The following is a 20713-nucleotide window of genomic DNA, read 5'->3' on the forward strand; positions in this document are numbered from 1 at the left end:
CCAACAAAGCCCAAATTAAGTCACTATAATAACTTATTTATAATAAATTTCAGGTTGCCCAATCAGATTATAATTGGTTATACCAATTTATAACGATTTTGCAATTATTTTCAACAATTTAGGTATTTATCGTTATTTAAATGATGTCTTAAATCCGTAAAATTAAAAATCATCTAAGTTAAACTTATTTTATACTACGAGGCAGTAAGTTATTGATATAATTATAACTTTTTGATTAGTAAGTTAAATTATCAATATTACAACTTTCAATAAATAAACAATTTCTATTAATTTGATAAATTAATAAATAATTAATAATTTATTTTATAAAATTATACCAAAGTTTCAAAAGTCATATAACATGTTTATTAGGCCATTTAAACTTATAAAAGTCTGTATGGTATTTTATTCTTTTGTATAGGCATTTTATCTATAAATAAAATAAAATAGGTTCAAAATTATTTGAATCCGAATTAAATAATATAAAAATTCTATGGTGTTCCAAGTAAGTATTTTTAGGGGTATAAAATTTTAAATAACTATTAAAAAAATTTTCATTTTCATTTTCATTTGATCAATCTAAGCCATAGCCTGATACTGTCAATACTGAAGAAGCAGAAGCATTTATCCGCAAATGGGGGATTGAACTATGAGGTTGATTTTCCCTTCGACAATATCAACAGGTCGACAACTATGAGCACTAGCATAACCACAACAGCGAAGCAACAACAATTCAACATCTCCTTTGTATCTTGGTTCTTGTAAATTGTTATTTGCTTGTATTTCTTTTTGATTATGCATTCGTGCTTGCAAGTAGATTCTTGCTAAAAGGCCATATTTAAGGATTCTCTATCGTCTATTCTTTTTATCTTTCATTTTGCCCTTGATAGGCATATCCAATTATTATCACATTGTAGATTGAGAACAAGAGGTTTTAACCTACAAAGTGCATAAGAAACACCCTTATCAGTTTTTGTGAGCATGATAAACACGGATACTCCTCCCGTCCAATACCTGCTGAGCCGCTAAGCATTTAGCTTCAAGATCATATGTAGATAATAAACACGGAAAATTTAGCTTCAAGATCGTATGCGATAGTGACAAGAATCCAACCTGATCATTCATTTCTTTAAGAGCTGATGCAGCACTATCTTCAGAGGCAAACTTCACAAATCCGTATCCTTTTGATTTGCCTGTGACATGATCGCATATAACCCTAACTAGAAACACAGATGCATCAATCAGCAAAGCTAGCAAGTTCAGATTTCACAACAGTTGAATGGAACATTTTATAATATCACCTTCAATAATGTCACCGTGCTTTGAGAAAGCATCCCGTAATACAGTTTCGTTGGAATCAAAGGAAAGCCCTATACCCAAAGAGAAAGAACATGACATAAATCTGACGAGTCCTTGAAAAAAGCCATGAAGGATAAGTTAACTATGGTTGAAGAAGCACGGATTTTGTTATGTACTAACATTTGCGAAATCAACTATTTTAAACTAGTAAATAACCTCCACCAAAGGCAGACTAAACAAAAACCCTATTTTCAAATTTGCATATCGATTGAACACTGGCATGCAAATAAACATTCAAGAACCAGAGAGGTGGATAGACTACACAGAAGAAGCATAAGAGGGAAGACCACCTCCAACGAACAATTTGGTATGAGCATTACGAATCAGCTGAAGCATAGCAGATGGACTGGTGCTACACCTAGAGTACATCGCTTTTTTCAACATTATTCTACTTTTAAGACAGGGAAAATAGCATTGTGTGCTTCGAATCACTGCTCAAACAGAAAAACTCATGTCATCATCAAACAGATCAAGCAAAAATTAACTTTTAAGATTGAGAAAAAAACACAAATCCAATGTCAACTTTATGAGTAAAACCGATTAAGTAAAGTTTAAAAAAGGAAAAGGATTATGTCAATATGATACGTAGATTGTGTCAATACGATAGGTGACATCAAGTCAAAGAAAGGGAAGCATGTAGAGTCAAGACGCTCCTGTTACTGAAAGACATTTGAGAGAAGTAACAAAGACATGCAAAATTTTTATTTACTGAACTTCTCAGTTCTCACAGCATATGCTCTCAATTAGGCAACACTTTGCTTATTTTCTGAATTTGTCTGTGACACACAGTTAAATGATTTTGTAAACCTATTTACAAAACCCATTTACTACAAAGTACAAACCAATGATGAAGGTATTTAATGGGTTTCTAGTTGATTTTACATAAAACATAGGCGGAAACTGCCACCAAACAGGTCTTTTCTTCTAAAATTCATAACCAGTATTTAACATCTAGATAGAAAAATGAAACTAGTAATATACATAACACGAAGAAGGTGGCAAAACCGAAGATACACTACCGTGATGCTTTAGATGTGAAATCTTGTATGCACTTTGCGAACAAATTCTAAAGTTAATACTTTGAGTCTATGAACAATAAAGCTAACAGAGCATAAAGTATTCAGTACTAACAAGTTGGTTGATATGCAGAAATGAGAAAACCCAGAACCCTCCTAGCAGCAATGTAACAAAAGCTCGTCATCAAGTATAAAAGCTCATAACGCAATTCCAAAACAGTTATGGCCATGGTGCAAAAAATATGGTTTCAGTCACAGTTGCACCAAAATATATCAAGGGCTTCATCTTTTGTAATTACATACCTTCAAAGAAATCAAGGATAAAAATAATTACATACCTTTTATTTTCTAATGTTGGAGTACTATGAAAATCACAAAAATCATTATGTATTAAATCTTACTTAACCATATAATTGATATATTTATGAGTTTTAATGAATGGATATAATTCTTACTTAACCATATTAATCGACAAAACAGACAAAAAACACCAACATACACATACAAACGCATCTGCATCCGTTAGACTGAGTCGAGTGATGGTCAAGCAAAATTAATTCAGCTACTATCTTATCCATCCGTATCCGCTCGACCGGGTTCTATTTCATTCGATCAAGTCAAGCAAGGGTCGAAAGAGACGTTTTTTTCCTTTGCATTACATAGTTGCTTTTGTATGTTTAAAACACTTTAGAACTTATATGTCCAACAATTATTACTCTTGAAGATTACCGATTTGAACAACTTTTAAAAAAAGAATGGACCGTTTTCATTTGACTGGTTGATGGGAAACAAGATGAGAGAACATGATTATGACTATTGACCAGCAGCACTCTCTTTTTAAATCCATCCCCATCAACTCCATTACTCGAAGATGCTTTTTTCTCAACACTCTCCAATTTTTTGTTTAGCAACTCAGGTATCGGTAAGTTCTCCCGTCATTTTCTATTTGTTGGATATGCATTTTATGTGAATTGAATGATCTATATCTCAACTTTTCACTTTTTTTGAATGGTACTATGTCGATCATGCCATCATGGAGTGGATAATTCATTGCTGCAAAAGTTTAATGGTGCATTCTTTTTACGCTGCAATATTTGGGTTAATCGCCATAATTTGATAATGCATACAACGTATTCGATAAAATGTTCAGTAGAAAATGTCGTGTTACTTTATTGTTCCTCCGTATCTGTATGCTTTGATTAATGATTAAATTCAGCATGACATAAGTGTTATTTTTCGATGTGTTAGATACTTAGACTTGCATGATGATCATCAACTTGTTTAAAAGTGCAAAATGATTGTTCGCAACTTCGCATAGTTTATTGCTCGCCTATGGGTGTCAATTCCTTACGATGGCTGAAAAATGCTAATAAGCTACAATAAAACTACTCCTTTGGCCCCTTATGTTTGCTTCACGCCTGTTTGGTTACTTTTCTAAGAGCATAGTTAGAAATTAGAATGGGATTGGAGTGGCAGCGCTCGAGGTGGAGATAGATAGAGAGGGAGATAGGGGTGAGGCAAGCATGGTGACTTTCATTTTATGTAAAGGGGAAAATGTAGAGGGATGCTTATTTTCGTATGTGGGAAAACTGAAGCGCATAGTGGCAGTAGCCTTGGAGTTGTCTGTTGAAATTAGAGAGAGCTTATTGGTGTCAAGTTATATCTTAATTTACAAATGTTGTTTCCATCTGGTCCTTGAATTTCAATCAATATTATAGAGAGAGCTTCTATCATAATTCACAAACAAAAGAACAGAAAACGCCTACAAGTGCAAGTGATGTGAGTAGAGAGGGAATTGTCATGCTAACAGTTGGTCATATTCTCATATTTCATATGCCCGACTACCTAAGTTTCTATGCCCTAATCAATTTAGTTCATCTTTTAGCCCTCTTACCCACATTTTCATTCGTCACCTTTGATGGTTAAATTATTTCTTAATTTGTTATTTTGCAATCACTCTGCTTTCTTTCTTTATATTTCTATGTTGTAACTTCAATTCCTATTTGGTCAATATTCATCCTTAATTGGAGACATTTGTTGAACTTGACTTACGAACACTTGAGTCTATGATTTTACGCAAATGTCCACCCTTATATTTGAATGATTAGTACTTCAGCTTTTTCCTAGTGTGAAGGTAACTACATTTTAGACTTTTCATAATAAATGTTATGACAACTACAATAATGAAAAGTCGGCAGTCGACACCCCTTCCTCGTTATGAGCATATTCAATGCATATATTGTGGTCTTGACTCTTAATGAAGTCCTCTATAAGGGATGAGAATCTTATTTTCTAGTATATGTATAATACTAATATGACGACAATGACAAATCTTAAAGTTATTGAATAGCGATATCATTAGCTTCAAGGCTAGAAAAACTACCGTCAAGATATCACAACACGTAAATTTAACAACATCAATAATAAGTTGATACAATACTCATGACCTTATTTATAACTTTAATAACAACCTAACAAGAGTAGTTGTAATTAACAACAATCAAACCACAACCATTAACAACTATTACTCCTAATTAACAACCAAAATACTCCCATAGTCAAATACAATCATAACCATTACCAACTATCACTATCATAACAATAATCAACCAAACTAAGTCTTAAAACAACTTGTAAGATTATCCAATTAACCATTCCACTACCAAATTGTAGCATAAGAACACACACCGTTACTAATTTTAACTCTAAATCAAATCCTAATTCATTCATGTTCAAAGACAACACCTTTAACTACATCCATAATAAGATTCGATAGAAAAATAATACACAAGCAACACAAAAACTCATAAACTTTATAGAATTTCAATTAGAAACTAGAAAAAAATTAATTAGAGAGGAAGAAAATAGCTTACAAAGGTGAAACTACAAAAGGGGTGAAAAACAAGTGGTTAATGTGGTGGTGGTGACCCAGGAACCGTGTGAGATGGTGGAGGAAGCACCGAGTGCGGCTGCTCCTGCTGGCGGCACAAAGCAGCCCGGTTGCTGGTGGGGAAAAGACACGCAGCGTGCTGCTGCTGGGAGGAGTAAACACATGCGGCTGCTGGCTGCTCGTGGGGCGACGCAGCCCAGTTTCCGGTGGGAGAAGGCTGCGGTGCTGCTGGTGCTGCCGCTTTCTTGTCGTGGGGGTGAAACGTGGCTGCCGCTAGTTGTGGTGGTGAGGAGGCGCAGGTAGTGAAGAGTAGAGAGAATAAAAGAGGAGGGAAAACTGTGAGTGTTTTTGTGAGTTAAGGAGGGAATAAAAACCCTAGCTCATCTTTTATTAGGGTAAATTTTCTAACAAGCCTCAACTAAGACAACCTACCTTTACGTGATCACAATTTTAATTAATAAAAAAATAATAATTTTAATTCGAATCTCTTAATTTAAGTAATCGCAACTCTATTTTTAATATAATTATATGTTAACATTTAGATTTGTGTATGACAAAAGTCTATTAAAACTCGAAAATAATTTAATATAATTATAAAATCTCCAAAATTATTATAATAATAAAATAATAACGTCATAAAATAACGATGTGTTACAGTGTCATATCAGTAAAAAGAAAGATGAAGAAACTTAAGCTTGTTTATTTTTAGGCTTATGTCAAAAGCCAAAAGAAGGTCTTCTATTCTCAAGGTCGTTCTCTTGGGTATCCAATTATTCTATACATGAACGGGTTGCCGTCCTTATTCTATAGTCATAAGGGCGTATTCTATTATCACTTCCTCATCTAATTTACATTGCGAGACCTTATTGTTAAATTTGTTAACCTTGGCTTTAATGTCAAAAGAAGTTTTAAAATTCCACGATTGGGAATTGAACAAAAAAAACAAACTTTGTCCGATAACCCATTTGGTTGTCCGGGAGTTCTCCCATTATGTTATACACTCGCCTATGACAAAAACTAATCCAACCTGCGCCGTGCTCTTCAGTGCTACAGAGACGAGCACGGAAGCTATACCTAAAGGCAATTAGGGTAGGGTTAATACTTGTATCTACATACAACAATCCGTCCAGTTCAGGCGGGTAAATAGGGTGCACGGACGATTCGCTCCCGCTCCTTATTGGTAAAAAAATGCCGAGTTATTTATACAGACGTGGTCCAATCCAAGTCATCTTCCACTTCCACCTTATTATCTATGGGAATTTCTCCACCCAAATTTATTTGTGGTTTCTCACTTATTTTGGATATGTTATCTCCTACACTAATTAATGTAGTGGGAATGCCCGCATTACCCGTGTTATCATCCATATTCCAGGAAGAATAAGAAAATAATACAAATTTTATGTGAGAAAATAAAAATTAATATTATGAACGATTTGAAGATTATCAAGAACAGTTTGAATATTTGAAGAACCTATTGAAGATCTTCAAGAAAAATTCAAAGATATTGAACAAAAATCCATAGAAAATTGAGAATACCTTGTTGAAGATCTTGAAGAATTGTCAGAAAATTTGAAGAATTTTGTGGTTGTTAGAGCGTCTCTCTAGCTTTCTCTTTCTAAAATTCAAAAATTTGAGGATTAAAATCAAGAAAGTGATGAGACTTTGACTTTGATTTTTGTATTTATATGGTCAAATAAATGCCCACCTACCAAAGTACTATTCATGTCAGATGTATGTACTGGGATAATTCAGTCCATGTCCGAGTCAAAAGGAAAGTGATTCGAACCCCCCTTTTAGCTTAAGATGAGAATCTTGGGGCTAAAATATTCTAAGTTATTTTCTTTGTCCGAATCACACGAAGGATAGTGATTTGGACCCCTTTTTAGCCCAAGATGAGGATCTTGGGGCTAAAATATTCAAGTTATTTTCTTTGTCCGAATCATAAGAAGGAAAGTGATTCGGACCCCCCTTTTAGCCTAAGATGAGGATCTTGGGGCTTAAATATTAAAGTTATTTTCTTTGTCCAGATCATAAGAAGGAAAGTGATTTGGACCCTCTTTTTAGCCCAAGATGAGAATCTTGGGGCTATAATACTAAAGTTATCTTCCTTGTCCAAATCACAAGAAGAAAAGTGATTCGGACCCCCTTTTAGCCCAAGATGAGGATTTTGGGGCTAAAATACTCAAGTTATCTTCCTTGTCCGAATCACAATAAGAAAAGTGTTTCGGACCCCCTTTTAGCCCAAGAATAAAATCTTGGGGTTGACTTTTCCAAGTATTTTCATCATGTCCGAATCACAAGAAGAAAAGTGATTCGGACCCCCTCTTTACCCCAAGATAGGGATCTTGGGGCTAATGTTCGCCGAGTATTTTCACCTTATCCCAATCACAAGAAGGAAAATGATTCGGACCCTCTTCTTAGCTCGAGATGAGAACCTTGGGACTAAGATTTTCAAAACTTTACCTTTGCCGACATATATGACGCGGAATTTTCCTATGGCATAATATATTATACATAAAGGTTGCACTCTCTCTGTCGATCCATAACAAAACCGAGACATCAAAGAATCCTATTGACCATTCAAGCATCAATAGACTGGGCTTGACTATTCACTGTGCTCCTAGGAGAAAAGTGATTCGGACTCCCTTTAGGAAGGTCCTATTCAAACTGGGGCTAAGTACAGTGATACGGCTCTTTTTCGCAATAGTGATTCGGCTCTTATCTGAGACAATGATCTAGATGCTGCAGACAAGGTGATTCAAATCGTGCCAGTAAGACTCACATGTTTCCGCGGTCGTTTTCCGTGATATTGAGGCGAGAAGTTCCCGTGACGTTGTCAACTTTGAAAATTCACCTTCGACATTAGAACAGTTCATATTTGATGATCGTTATCCTTTCCGCATAAAGGAAGATGTCGCGACTCTATTGATGGTTCCTCTTACATCATCCTTCATGCATGAGGCTAAATGTTATGGTAACATTTAGATTATGAAACTACCTAACTACCCTTTGACTTGTCGTTGACCTTGACTCTTAGTCAAGGGGCTTTTATGACATCCCGTTCAATCTGCTTAACCAACAAGTAAATAACTTCCTTAAACCCTAAAATAACTACCTTCTACTAACCTTTCCACCACTATTATCCATCACACCCATGATGACCACTCTCCCCCAAAAATAACTTCTGCTCTACCATTATATATAGAGGTAGCCAGCATCATTTACCCCCAGGTTCAAATATATCATACCGAAACTCTGCCCAAATCTCAACTCATCATCTTCTTTATCAACATACCAAAATACAAGTAACCAACATCCTGATATATACAGTCTGGCATTCAATCTATTATCATTCATTCATCGATCTCTTATCTCCTATCAAACTTGAGCATCGGAGGGGTTTTCCGAGAGATTACCCCCGGACAAGGCTAACGTGTTGTGTTGCGGGACTTCAGGTCACTTTCGCAGAAGAGTTACATCTCACTTCCAATTCGTTGACCGTTGACTTTGATAACACTTCCACTTCAGGTATTTTAAGTGTCTTTTGCATTTCTTTGTTTCATAACCGAAACAATTGTGAAAGCATTTTAAAAATATGGAGTAGTTATAAAAAATGTGTCAATTAGTCTTGAATTAAATCTTCTTTGTTAAGTTTGTCAATATAGGTAGAGTTTGAGACTAGGATTAATTGAGACAAACTTAAATTAAATTCTTTTTTTGATCAATATAGCGAGAGGTTAGAATTCATATGAGAATTCTCAATATACTAGGCCTCTTTATTAAATATTTTTTTTAACACCCCATTAATATCAAATAACATCATACCTTTCAAAAGATTTAAAAAAAAAGAAAAAATATGAATCTTTCTTTGTTACCAACAATGGTCAATTCATGGGTTTTTTTTAAATAAAAAATTCAAAAGAATATTCAACTTCAAGAAGGATAATGATGGTTACTGGGAGTGCTATGCCAGTAACTTGTCATCTGGTGGTGCTTTCTCGACCTTTCTTTATGCATTTCTTTTCATTCACATGTACTTTAATTCTTGGGCTAATACACTGTATTGGATGCAACCTGTGGAAGAAATTTATCTTTCTTCAAGAAACGATATCAACACGACTTTAGTGAAACAATCGATGTCGAAGTCTGCAGCTTCTTAAAAGTTTGCAATAGCAATTGGAGCGCCACCTATCATATAGGATAGAGAAGTTATCGACAAACCACTTCTAGTGACCATTACCGTCCTTCTTAAAGTTGTACATTATATTGAATTGAAAAAAATAAATCAAGAATTGTCCGCTATTAGTATTTACGGATGGTTGGTAATTTTTTTTGGGCTTTTTTAATCTTTTAAAATTGCATGTTGTTAGTAACAATGAATAATTATTGATCTAATTTTAAATGGTCTATCGTTAGTAACAACTGAAAGTTCCTTACCACAATTCAAACACATGGACAGTTATTTTGAGAAATAATTTTTCGCCCACTTCTTTTAAAAATTTTTAATAAAAAATTTTAATTAATAATCTAACTTTTTACCCATTCGCTGTGAATAATGATCTGACATTTGGATTATTTTCTAATAATCTAACTATTGCTATACATTTGCCCATAACATACCATATTACTAAAAATAAATAATAATAAGGTATGCTGTTAGTAAACTAAGACAAATTTTGGATTATTCGAAGCGAACTAAGGGCAAATATTAACTTTATTAGAAAATAATGTAAAGGTGGTACTATTCAGTGCGAACGAGCAAATGTTAGATTATTAATGTCAATTTTTCTAGTTTTTAATCCAAAAAAACTTCAGCACGTCTCATATGCGGTCGTCTTAGTATTAGGATGTCGCATATGAGACATCCCACTATAAGTCTATAACCACATACTGCTTAAAAGCGCTCACATGTAGCTAAAAATTTGTCACATGTAGCTTAAAACTAACACAAATTCTTGTGAGACACGATCTCTAATTGGGTCGGCCCATTATATATTTTAAAATATTGTAAGTAGGCATTAAAATTGATGTAAGTAGACATTTAAGATATTGAAAATATGCATTAAGGATACGGTAAGTAAGCATTAAGGGTAATGTAAGTAGACATTAAAAAATATGATAAGTAGGCATTAATCTTTAATGGGCTGAGCTTGAGATACGTCTCTTAAGAGACTAGCTGTAAAACTAAACACATACAATTTAAAATCATATATAGCATAAAATCAATCATATAGAGCTTAAAATTGTCCACATATTTCTTATTGTAGACCTCCTCCATGATTTTTCCATTAAATGAGAAGAACAGTCTATTAGTAGAAAAATTATATAGTGATAATAATCACTTACACTTTAATAAAAGAAGCATGGAATATACACATAGATGATAAAATGAAACATAGTGTAAAATTACATATATAAAACCAATTGCGCATATAGCTTAAAACCAATCACATATATATTCAAAATCCAAAACAAATTTTGTGAAAAAACACTAATTCCTAGAGACCATCTCATAGTGAGACCATTTCTATAGGGCTGGCCTAATATACATTTTTTGTCTTAAGGTACTCACTTATAACGTTAAACTAATTACTTATAATTTTAAAATAATTATTTTTTATAGTTTTAAATTGATTACTTATAACCTTAAGACGATTACTTACGATCTTAAAGTAATTAATTAAAGTAATGAACTAATTATATGGGTTCGTCTCATGGTGAGACAGTCTCATACGGTTGAGAAAAAAATTAGTTCGTTCAAATTTTCACTAGCCGACTCCATAATTGGCCCTCAATGCATCCTTTTTTTGAAAATTTGAAATGATTAAGACAAATTATAAACAAAATAAATCAAATAAGATAAGTTTCAACTTATTTCCAAAAGTAAGCGTGAAATTTTCAAGCCTGTGGTTTGAGACTGTTCGCAGTTAGTAACTGCGAACAGGTAAAAAAAAAACACAATAGTTGTTCGCAGTTACTAACTGCGAACAACTTTGATTTTTTTTTGACTTGTTCGCAGTTTGATCTGTTCACTGTAGAAGCTGCTGTGCGTATTTGTGGAGCTAGCTGTTCGAAGTTATTAACTGCGAACAGGTCAAAAAAAGTCAAAGCTGTTCGCAGTTACTGTTATGTTTTTTTGACCACTAACTGCGAACAACTCCAAACCACAAATTTGAAAATTTCACGCTTACTTTTAAAAATAAATTTAAACTTATATTATTTGGTTCATTTTATTGATAATTTATCTTAATTATTTCAAATTTTCTACATTTTTCTAAGAAACGAAGGCCCAAGCGCACTTTTTCGAAACAAACCGCCATTATATTTTCAACATTCCCAAAATTTTCGATTTTCTTCCTCCTCCCGCCAATACTGAAAACAAGTCAAAAACTCAAATTCAATCCATTTTTTATCCTCGAATTTTCCTTAAACTAGCGTTGAAAGCTCTCGATTGATGTCTCTGGATATTCAGAAGTTCATTCTTTCTTCAATTTCAAGGTTTATTTATTGTAAGAATTCATTGCCCCTTTCACTTAATTCTTTCTCTGTACTCGATCGCTTTTATTTTTCTATTTTGGATTTCAGATTGTGGTATCCTTAAAGATTCAAATTTACGGCTTCTTTATTTATATTTGTATGAATTATCTGATTGATGTATTCAAGATAAGAGTGAGTGAATCAATCTATATCTTTGCTTTTGTTATGATTGTTTAAGTCGGGTTTCTTCTATTGAGGAAACCCTAATTTTCGTTTTTCTTTTATAGTTTTGTAATTGGTGGAGTCTAGAAATGCGAGTTTCTTTGTATATTGTTTTTAGTAGCGAAAGATACTGAATTTTAGTTAAAATCTTCGGACCAATATGAATCTGGCAGTTTAGAACTGAATTGAATTTAAGGTTTTGATCATCTCAATTTTTCTGATCGTTTGGGATTGGTATATGTAAGCAAGTGAATAAGTTGCTTACGAGATGTTTTGAGGTGCTCTTAGTACTTAGAATACTCCTAGATTAAAATTTGTGTTGAATTTGACATTTTTGCTAAGTGGAGATTTTACTAAATGAAATTAAATAGTTTAATGGAAGAAGGAAAATAGTAAAGCCTTCTTTACATTGGTCATAGTTAGTCATTGAACTTAGTTTCGTAATTTGTACTTGAAGAGTATCTATCACTATGTGTATTTAGAATTATAAAAGATGTGAAATTTTGTTTTCAGGAAGTTGAAGTTGACATGAAGTCCTCAAAACGGGCCAAAGAGAATGGAGAACAACCTTCCATACAGGGAAGCATCAACAAGAGTTCCATAGGCATTGGTGGCAAGAAATCTCGTAAGAACTCAGGAGGGCAGCACCAAAAAAGAGCAGGAGCAGGTATATTTTTTTCTCCTTATAATAAATTTGCTTAGTTTGTGATGTAGAACATGATTTTAGAATCAGTTACAACTCTTAAGAAATTAGAAGGCTTGCATTTATAGTACCCAAGTACCCAACCAATATGTATCAATATCAAATGGCTTTATAGTTCTATCCAAGAACCCAAAATTAGATCAGCAAGCTTCCACTATGCATGTAATCTTTTATTTGTACTCGAGATTGATTGTGCAAATATAGAAGAGAAGCCTCATAAGTCTTGAGCTATAACTTTTTGCATATCAAATTTATGAAGACTCAAGCACCAAATTTCATTATGACTAATGTAATCATGTCTGTAGTTCTTTTAAATCTTTTAAATTTCATTAAGAAGTGCTCCCTTTAACACAATATTTTCCCCATTTCCCCCAAAAGCTCTTACATAAAAATTAAGCAAACATTTACGGACAAAGCTATAATGTCTATGCTGCAGTTGGAAAAGATCTAAACTCTATAGTACATGGAATTCTTCCTCAAAATGGTGACTGCAATTTGGATGAACGCTCAAGCATCAGTCCAGAAAAGGAAAAGAAGCTGCGTTCTTTAAAAATGATTCTGCAGCTTTTCCCAATAGATGAAAAAACTCGGATGGGATTGGAAAAGGTAAATTCTATATGTGAAATATCATCTGTTGATAGTTGGAAGTTTTTCATTAATATGGCACCTAATTTCTGGTTTTTGTGTTTTTAGGTTGGCCATAATCCTTTCTTGGAGTTGACTTTGAGTCCAAGGAAAAAGATATCCTCTGTGCTTAAACACATTCACAATAAATGGGGCAGTTCAAGGGATGCTGCAATAGACGAGCTTATGCTTTTCCCCTTCAATATTGCAGCACATAACTTGAATAGTTGTTTAACGTGGAATTTGAGTGACATTGGTGTTACCGCAGGGGATGTTCATGCAGCGCTAGAAAGTCCAGAAATTTTCCGCTTGAGGTATAATTGTGTTTTCTCTTGTAAATATCAGTCAACAAGCTGGTTCAGCATTCTGACTTTTGTTCAATTGAAGGTATGGTTGGGTTTCCCTTCAACCCAACAACTCTCCTCTCAACCCAACAAACCATGCCATGGAAGGTTCAGGCAATACCATGAATGATGTACAAGGGACAAGTAAAGAGCTTGGACCTTGCAACGAGAATGAGTCAACAGATATGGCGGTTGAGCAGAGAATTCCATCAGGACCACTGCTTTATGAAGTTCACAAGGAACCAAATGAGGTGAAAAGTAAAGACTTAAAGCTAAACATGTCTAGCACAGTGGAATCTGATACTGCAGCTGAAGAGAACACTTCAGCTGCACCTTATAACTCAGAGGTTTGTCCTTACATTCTTTCTTTTGTATGACGTCTTCCTATCTGTGGATTAATATCCCTAGAGCCTTGACATTATGATCCAATGTCTATGATGTTCCGTGCAAATATTTATGGGATCCAGTATAAAATTGTAGGGAGATGGGATAAAATGTGATTGTTCCAACTTCCACCCAAATTTCCTATGTTTTGCCTACAAGGTTTGTCAAAAATTGTCTTCTGTTAACAATGGCCATATGATATGGGTTTCATTCAAGTAGTAGGTTGATAGTCAGTCCTTCTCTTAATTGTAAACTAATATGGTGACTGTTTTGTTTGTTAATGTTGAACTCTCAATCGCTTGTGGGATTTAGCTCTTACAAGTTGCTTTTATTTCTTATCTACAGGAATTAAGGGTGGATGCTGGCAGTTCTATGACATCACTGTTGTGGTCTGATTTAAGTAACATAAGCGTTGGAGGTCTTCTGTCTGAAGCATCTCTTCAGGCAATGTTTAAAACTGAAGAACAGATATCAGGTGGTAGCAGATTGATATCTGATCCTAATATGACTGACTCCATAGATGCTATGATTAAAAAATTAAAACAGCCTCAATCTTTGACTACTATATCTCCTGAAATGCCCTCATCTATTCTGGATGCTGAAAGCACATGCCATTCATTTGCTTTTTCAAAGTTCTCCTCCAGTAAAGACTCGCTGACTCCTGGGAAAGGAGCTTTTTCTGGTTTATCTGATAACTTTCAGAGTGCTGTTTCTGAATCACTTAAATGTCCCAAGTCTGAGGTTTGCTCATTTCTTTGCTTTTGTGGAATCTTCATTTCATAGTTTTATTACGATGTACTATAATTAATTAGGATTAGTTTAATCAGATACATAGTCAATGTTTTCGAAATTGATCATGGATCTATTTGATGTGGTTTCATATAATGCAAAACCAGACCTGTCCCATTCGTAATCAGTGGCTAAAATTGGGAGTGTTTGGTTGTGTATCAGTCACTGGTTTTAGTTACTTTACCACTTTGCAATAATAGGAAAACTATTAAGTCAATATTCAATTACTACCAAGTACCAACATTACTAATAACTTAGCAAAATGCAAGTCATGAAACAAAGTAGTGTAAGTATACAACTTTATGAAGATATGGGACTATTAATGCTGTCTATTAAAGTGATAGAAAAAGTAAACCATACAACCCATGATCAATACAGTGATTCAGTGATCACCCGGAACTATGGAGTAGTTAGTAACTAGTTGGGATTTTGATTATGCAGCTTGTTGTTGGTCCGAAAAATTATACTAGAACAACTCATCACCAATATAAACTGTTATTTGTTAGAGCTGAGATAGTTCCTGTATAATATAAATATATGTATATACTCCTTTGTCTCGGTTTCATCTGTTTTGCTACATTCTCATAAACAAAGTACTACATTACAATAGGAAATGTAGTAAAATAAGTGGGACGGAGTAGTATACGTTTTTCTTTCTTTTGGTCAAGGAAGCTTTTTCTTATTTTTTTCCAGGGTGATGCTCAAGAAAGTGCGTCGGAAAGCATCAATGTCCAGGAACCGAAAATGGATCTCCTTCCTTGTTCATCAGGAATATACAACAATGACAACAGTCGTGGATTATCCAGCCTTAGATGGGTATACTAATACAGATTACTATTGTTCTGATTTCTCTAATACATTTTGTTTCTTCACATTTATCCTTAGTTATTGCTCTTATGAATTGTCCTGTCATGGTTGATATTTCAGAATGACTCTGTGGGACCCTTTGATCTTCCCTTGATTTCACGACAGATTATAAAAGATGACAGTGTAAGCATCGGAGGATTTGTGAGATAGCAACCTATGATCTGCATATAATTCTGGATCCACCCTTGGTTGGTTTTGGTTGAACATGTGGGTTTATTATGCATTTATTATCATCTTCATCTATAAAGAAGTTTTCATTTTCTTGGTTCACATGAAGCTGGCTTGGCATTGCTTCAAATCTCACTAAATGAGGTGGTTTTGATAGACAACAAAGGCCCACAAGTACCTTTCAAGTTGAACCATGCATCTGATCTTAAGTTTGTGTATTTATTTGATGGGGTTGATAGCTGTTTTGTTAATAAAGTTTGTACAGATTATTAGTTGGTCATTTTCATGTCTACAGTTCTACAAACATACAATTACAACACCTTCATGCGTTAGTACTTGATTGGCTTAATCCTTTCATGAACATCCAAGTACATTACCTTCTGTTGAAGCTGGACCAATTGCCATTAGGGATATTTGTTAATTGATCGCTTCATTTGACTTGTTTCATCCATTGGTATTTGTTAAGTTAGTCGTATAAGTTAATTGTTAATGAACATGCTTGGTAATATTAATTATTATTTAACCGTATATAAGAGGAAAGGTAGAGCAACATGCTACAAGTTATGTAGCCAACAATCCTTGTAAAAGTAGCCTAATTTTTTTATGGGTTATTTGACAATTGATTGTTGGTTGTTGACTTGTTTGAATATTCTGTAATCACTTTGTTATGTATAAAATATTTAATATAAGGAGAGAAATGTAAACATAGTTTACATGTATACATAAAAGTTAGGGAAATTTGCAAAGAAACACCTTTTAAAACTACTTTTTTGTAAAGAAACACCTTTTATAATTTTTTTTGTAAAAAAACACCTTTTAAGAGACTTTTTTTTTAAAAAAACACCTTAAATTAGTTTCCGGTGACTTTTGTCAACTTTTCGGCGTTGACTATGCCAGTCAATGCCGGAAAGTTGACCAAAGTCACCGGAAACTGATTTAAGGTGTTTTTTTTTTTAAAAAAGTCTCTTAAAAGGTGTTTTTTTACAAAAAAAATTATAAAAGGTGTTTCTTTACAAAAAAGGGTTTTAAAAGGTGTTTCTTTGCAAATTTTCCTAATTATTAATATTATTAATTTTTAAAAAAATTTTTTTTTATATAATAATAAAAATAAATTTTTTTTTAAAAAATAATATTAATAATAAAAATAAAAACAAAAATTTTAAAAAAAGTTAAAAAAATTAATAATAATAATAATAATAATAAATATTATTATTCTTATTTTTTTTAAAAAAAATATTTTTTTAATTTAATTATTATTATTATTATTATTATTATTTTTAATTATTATTATTGTTATTATATATTTTTTTATACTTTTTATTTTTTTTATTATTATTAAATTTTTTAAATTTTTTTTAACTTTTTTTAAAATTTTTGTTTTTATTTTTATTTTTATTTTTATTTTTATTTTTATTATTAATATTATTTTTTTTAAAAAAATTTATTATTATTATTATATAAAAAAAAATAAAAAAAAATTTTAAGAAAATTAATAATAATAATAATAAGGGAAATTTGCAAAGAAACACCTTTTAAAACCCTTTTTTGTAAAGAAACACCTTTTATAATTTTTTTTTTGTAAAAAAACACCTTTTAAGAGTCTTTTTTTTAAAAAAAACACCTTAAATCAGTTTCCGGTGACTTTGGTCAACTTTCCGATTTAAGTGACATTTTGTTAGATTCGTCTTGATGTATAAAATTTTGTATAGTCTTATTATTATTTTCGAAACATATATATATATATAGATATTAAGATTTGAATTATGATTTGAAAAATGTGCAAAAATTTTATGTAATTAATAAAATGAAATGGAGGTGGTAACTAGTATCGTTTATCTTTTGTTAACTAGCTAACTGCTAAGCCAATTATTATATTCGATAAAAATTAATTAATTGTTTCAATAGTTAAAAATTGGGTATAAAGTCCAAAAACTACTTCCTTCGCTTTTCAAAGAAGTTTATATTTGTCATTTTGGGATGGATTATTTGTTGCTTTTATAAAAAATTTGTCTATTTATATTATAAATTTTGGACAAAAATAACCTTATTCATCTCTATTTTTGTATTTTAATGTTTATGGTCTTTAAATGCTTTCCACTAACTTTATTTTTACATTTTACACTCTATGTTTAATTTCAAATGTCTCATTTGCTTTTTGCATGTTTGTCAATGAACCAATTCAATCCTCAATAATAATAATTGTATATAATTAAAAATAACAAAAACTAAATTTTAATAAACCTTATATTGAGACGAATCAAACAAGATTTCATTTAATAATGAATGGATTAAAAATAAAATATAAATTAAGGGTAATTAATGAATAATAACCTTAAAGCAAATGAGACATGTGAAAAACAAAAACAGAGAGAATATTACTTATGGTTCCCATATGTTTCACATTAACTTTATAGAAATATTTGTATTCTCTTGTGGTTCCCATATTTTTTTCTACTAACTTTCTTTTAATATTTTTATACTGTGTATGGTTCCGACTTATGGTCCCCATTTTCTTTTAAAGTTAACTCTTTAACAATTTTTGCCATTTAATAAATCAAATAAATAAGTTAAAATCAACTAAAAAATCATTTAACAAACGAAAAATTACCTAGAATAATTCAACTTTTTCATGAATTTCATACAATAATCCCAACTATCGATTAACCATTATTACAAGAGACTATTTGCCTAGAGTAAACTCGAGTAACCGAATAACCTACTATATCAAGTTTTAATTTTTTTTAAAAAAAGATAAATTAAAAATATGTCGAAGAAAATGTCAAAAAATATTTTTGATTGTTTTTTTATTATACAAAATTTTTTATGTAAATTTTTAAAAATTTCTCTAATTTTACTTTAATTTTCAGTTTAATTTTTTGGTAAATTACCTACTATAGATAAATACTCTATTAAAAAGTTGGAATTATTGATGATTAATCAATAAGTGAAATTATCATAGAAAAATTATGAAAATATTAATTATTCTAGATAATTTTTCCTTTAACAAACACACTTATTTTAAGCTAAGTGTGACTTTTTTTTTTTTAAAAAAAAAAGATAAGCTAAGTCGACTAATCACTAATAATTAATAAATTGGCGAAAAGGCCAATTATCAAAGAAGGCGTACTTTTATGATTGGCCTTTATTATTTCCTTGTTCAATCAAGTGAAAATGATAATTTTTGTGGTCATTTTTCTAAACTTACAAGCAAAGAAACATCGGGACATAGGACAATTTTTTTTTTCTTACAGATCAGTGTCTCGTGTCTCAATTATTATTGCCTATTGGTGTACGAATATGTTTTATGATTGAGATGATTTAGAATGATTTTAGTACCAGAGTTTATCTTATACTTCTTCCGTTTCATAATATTTGCTACTGAGTGTGACATGTGGTGTGGGAAAATGTCATCATTAATAGTATTATGGAACGGAGAAAGTATGCAAGAACCGTAAACTTTATCAATTACTTCCTCGTTCTGAAATAGTCGCTACATTATTCTTTTTGGTATTATTTATCTTTTAAGTTTATTTTATATATTGTACCAAATGTGTTCCAAGAAATATAGTCGAGTAAGATATTGTTTGAATCGTCTAATCGCTTACTTTCATAATATCAAATTTTTATAATTTTAATTAAGTGTAGTTTAAGACATAAATGATCAAAGTTACGCATTAGATTGCGTAAAAAGTGAAATGTAGCAAGTATAATAGAACGGAGGAAATTTGAAATTACCATTTTAAGCAAGCTTTTATAATCTTATAATTATAATATAATTGTTGTTACTTGTTAGCCATTTAGTTTATTGTGAGAGACGGTATCTTCGAAAGACGCATTAGATATATGGGCTAAATAGCCTAATTAATACGAATCAAAGTGAAAATAAAAACGTGAGCCTCTTCTTTTAAGGTTGTCTCTTTAAAAGACGGACTTTCACAAAAATAGCTGATCAGTTTTTCCAACTCATAAAAGTAAAACTTTTCCGAAAATAATGCTAACCATAAAAGTATCTTCCACTATGCATCAAAAGGAAAAATATTTCCCTGAATACTGTCCACGTGGGATAGGTGGGGAAATTTCTTTTTTCCTTTTTTTTTATAAAACCGCTTCCTCAAACAGCGGTTTGCTTAGGAATGCAAACAAAACCGTTAGATGACATAGCGTTTTGCAGTACATGGAAAATAAAAAAAAATTAGGATAAACCGCCATCTAAATGGCGGTTTTGTTTGTGTAAAAAACTGCTGTTGCTGCTTTCTTACTTGACTTTATCCCTCATTCGACTTTTTTTTTTTTTTTTTTAATAAAAAAAAACCTTTTCTACACTCCTCAATTACTTCATATTCACAATTTCTCTCACTCAATTAAATCAATCAACTACATTGCCATTTTCTCCTTCATTACTTGTTCATTATCATCCTCATTTAAGATATGAATATAACTCTAAATTTTTTCAATTTGCAAATTGATTTTTTTGTTCATAATTGTTGTCATTTGAACTTATACTAGATTGATTGTTTGTAACATTGTGTTGATTTCATGATTTAAGCTTACATTTTACACATTTGTAGTTGAATTTTATGATTTCTTTTGTATGCATATAAAGTGTTCGATGAAATGCTACAATGAAAGTTTACTACTTTGTAGGGTTAGTTTAATGGATGTAGTATATATTCATGGTGTTGTTAGTTTTATATTTGAATTGACCCTTCTAATAAGTGTTGTAATACTTTAATATTACACATTCTTGTATACACATTTATACTTCTCTTACTCACAATCAACAATAAAGTGTATGTGATATCACATGAAAAACATGCTTGTGTGTGCAGAATATGGATCATTATCCCGTTATAGTGTATTGGGGTGGGGA

At 31.9% G+C, this 20713-nt stretch overlaps 2 protein-coding genes across 6 annotated transcripts; one reads left to right on the forward strand and one right to left on the reverse strand.

Moving 5' to 3' along the window:
* Positions 1-361: 361 nt before the first annotated feature.
* LOC130820961 (glycine-rich RNA-binding protein 4, mitochondrial-like) lies at positions 362-5638 on the reverse strand. 5 transcript variants are annotated; one of them, XM_057686532.1, is made up of 6 exons: positions 5249-5637; positions 2491-2678; positions 1650-1790; positions 1302-1370; positions 1114-1220; positions 362-1014 (listed from the first exon to the last, which is right to left on the reverse strand). In XM_057686532.1, exons 2-6 carry the CDS (start codon positions 2603-2605, stop codon positions 967-969), a joined length of 480 nt encoding a protein of 159 aa, XP_057542515.1. In that variant the 5' UTR covers positions 2606-2678; positions 5249-5637; the 3' UTR covers positions 362-966. The 5 variants fall into 5 exon arrangements, with proteins under 5 accessions (XP_057542515.1, XP_057542514.1, XP_057542516.1 ...); XM_057686533.1 differs by having other exon boundaries at positions 370-939; positions 5249-5638; XM_057686531.1 differs by having other exon boundaries at positions 362-1220.
* A 5944-nt stretch (positions 5639-11582) lies between these two features.
* LOC130821290 (TSL-kinase interacting protein 1) lies at positions 11583-16369 on the forward strand. The gene is made up of 8 exons (XM_057686983.1): positions 11583-11774; positions 12478-12631; positions 13104-13273; positions 13361-13605; positions 13679-13982; positions 14365-14760; positions 15502-15624; positions 15736-16369. Exons 2-8 carry the CDS (start codon positions 12493-12495, stop codon positions 15823-15825), a joined length of 1467 nt encoding a protein of 488 aa, XP_057542966.1. The 5' UTR covers positions 11583-11774; positions 12478-12492; the 3' UTR covers positions 15826-16369.
* Positions 16370-20713: the final 4344 nt, after the last annotated feature.

The sequence above is a fragment of the Amaranthus tricolor genome, chromosome 8, assembly GCF_026212465.1.
Source record: "Amaranthus tricolor cultivar Red isolate AtriRed21 chromosome 8, ASM2621246v1, whole genome shotgun sequence".
Taxonomy (NCBI): domain Eukaryota; kingdom Viridiplantae; phylum Streptophyta; class Magnoliopsida; order Caryophyllales; family Amaranthaceae; genus Amaranthus; species Amaranthus tricolor.

What these genes read in the sequence shown, in the direction of transcription:
- LOC130821290 (XM_057686983.1), top strand. Translation starts at nt 12,493, where the DNA reads ATGAAGTCCTCAAAACGGGCCAAAGAGAATGGAGAACAACCTTCCATA. An exon ending in CTGCACCTTATAACTCAGAG is followed by an intron (nt 13,983 to 14,364) that starts GTTTGTCCTTAC and finishes TCTTATCTACAG; the next exon opens with GAATTAAGGGTGGATGCTGG. An exon ending in TTAAATGTCCCAAGTCTGAG is followed by an intron (nt 14,761 to 15,501) that starts GTTTGCTCATTT and finishes ATTTTTTTCCAG; the next exon opens with GGTGATGCTCAAGAAAGTGC.
- LOC130820961 (XM_057686531.1), bottom strand. Translation starts at nt 2,605, where the DNA reads ATGGCCATAACTGTTTTGGAATTGCGTTATGAGCTTTTATACTTGATG. An exon ending in TACCAAATTGTTCGTTGGAG is followed by an intron (nt 1,371 to 1,649) that starts GTGGTCTTCCCT and finishes CTTTGGGTATAG; the next exon opens with GGCTTTCCTTTGATTCCAAC. An exon ending in GCACGGTGACATTATTGAAG is followed by an intron (nt 1,221 to 1,301) that starts GTGATATTATAA and finishes CTGTGTTTCTAG; the next exon opens with TTAGGGTTATATGCGATCAT.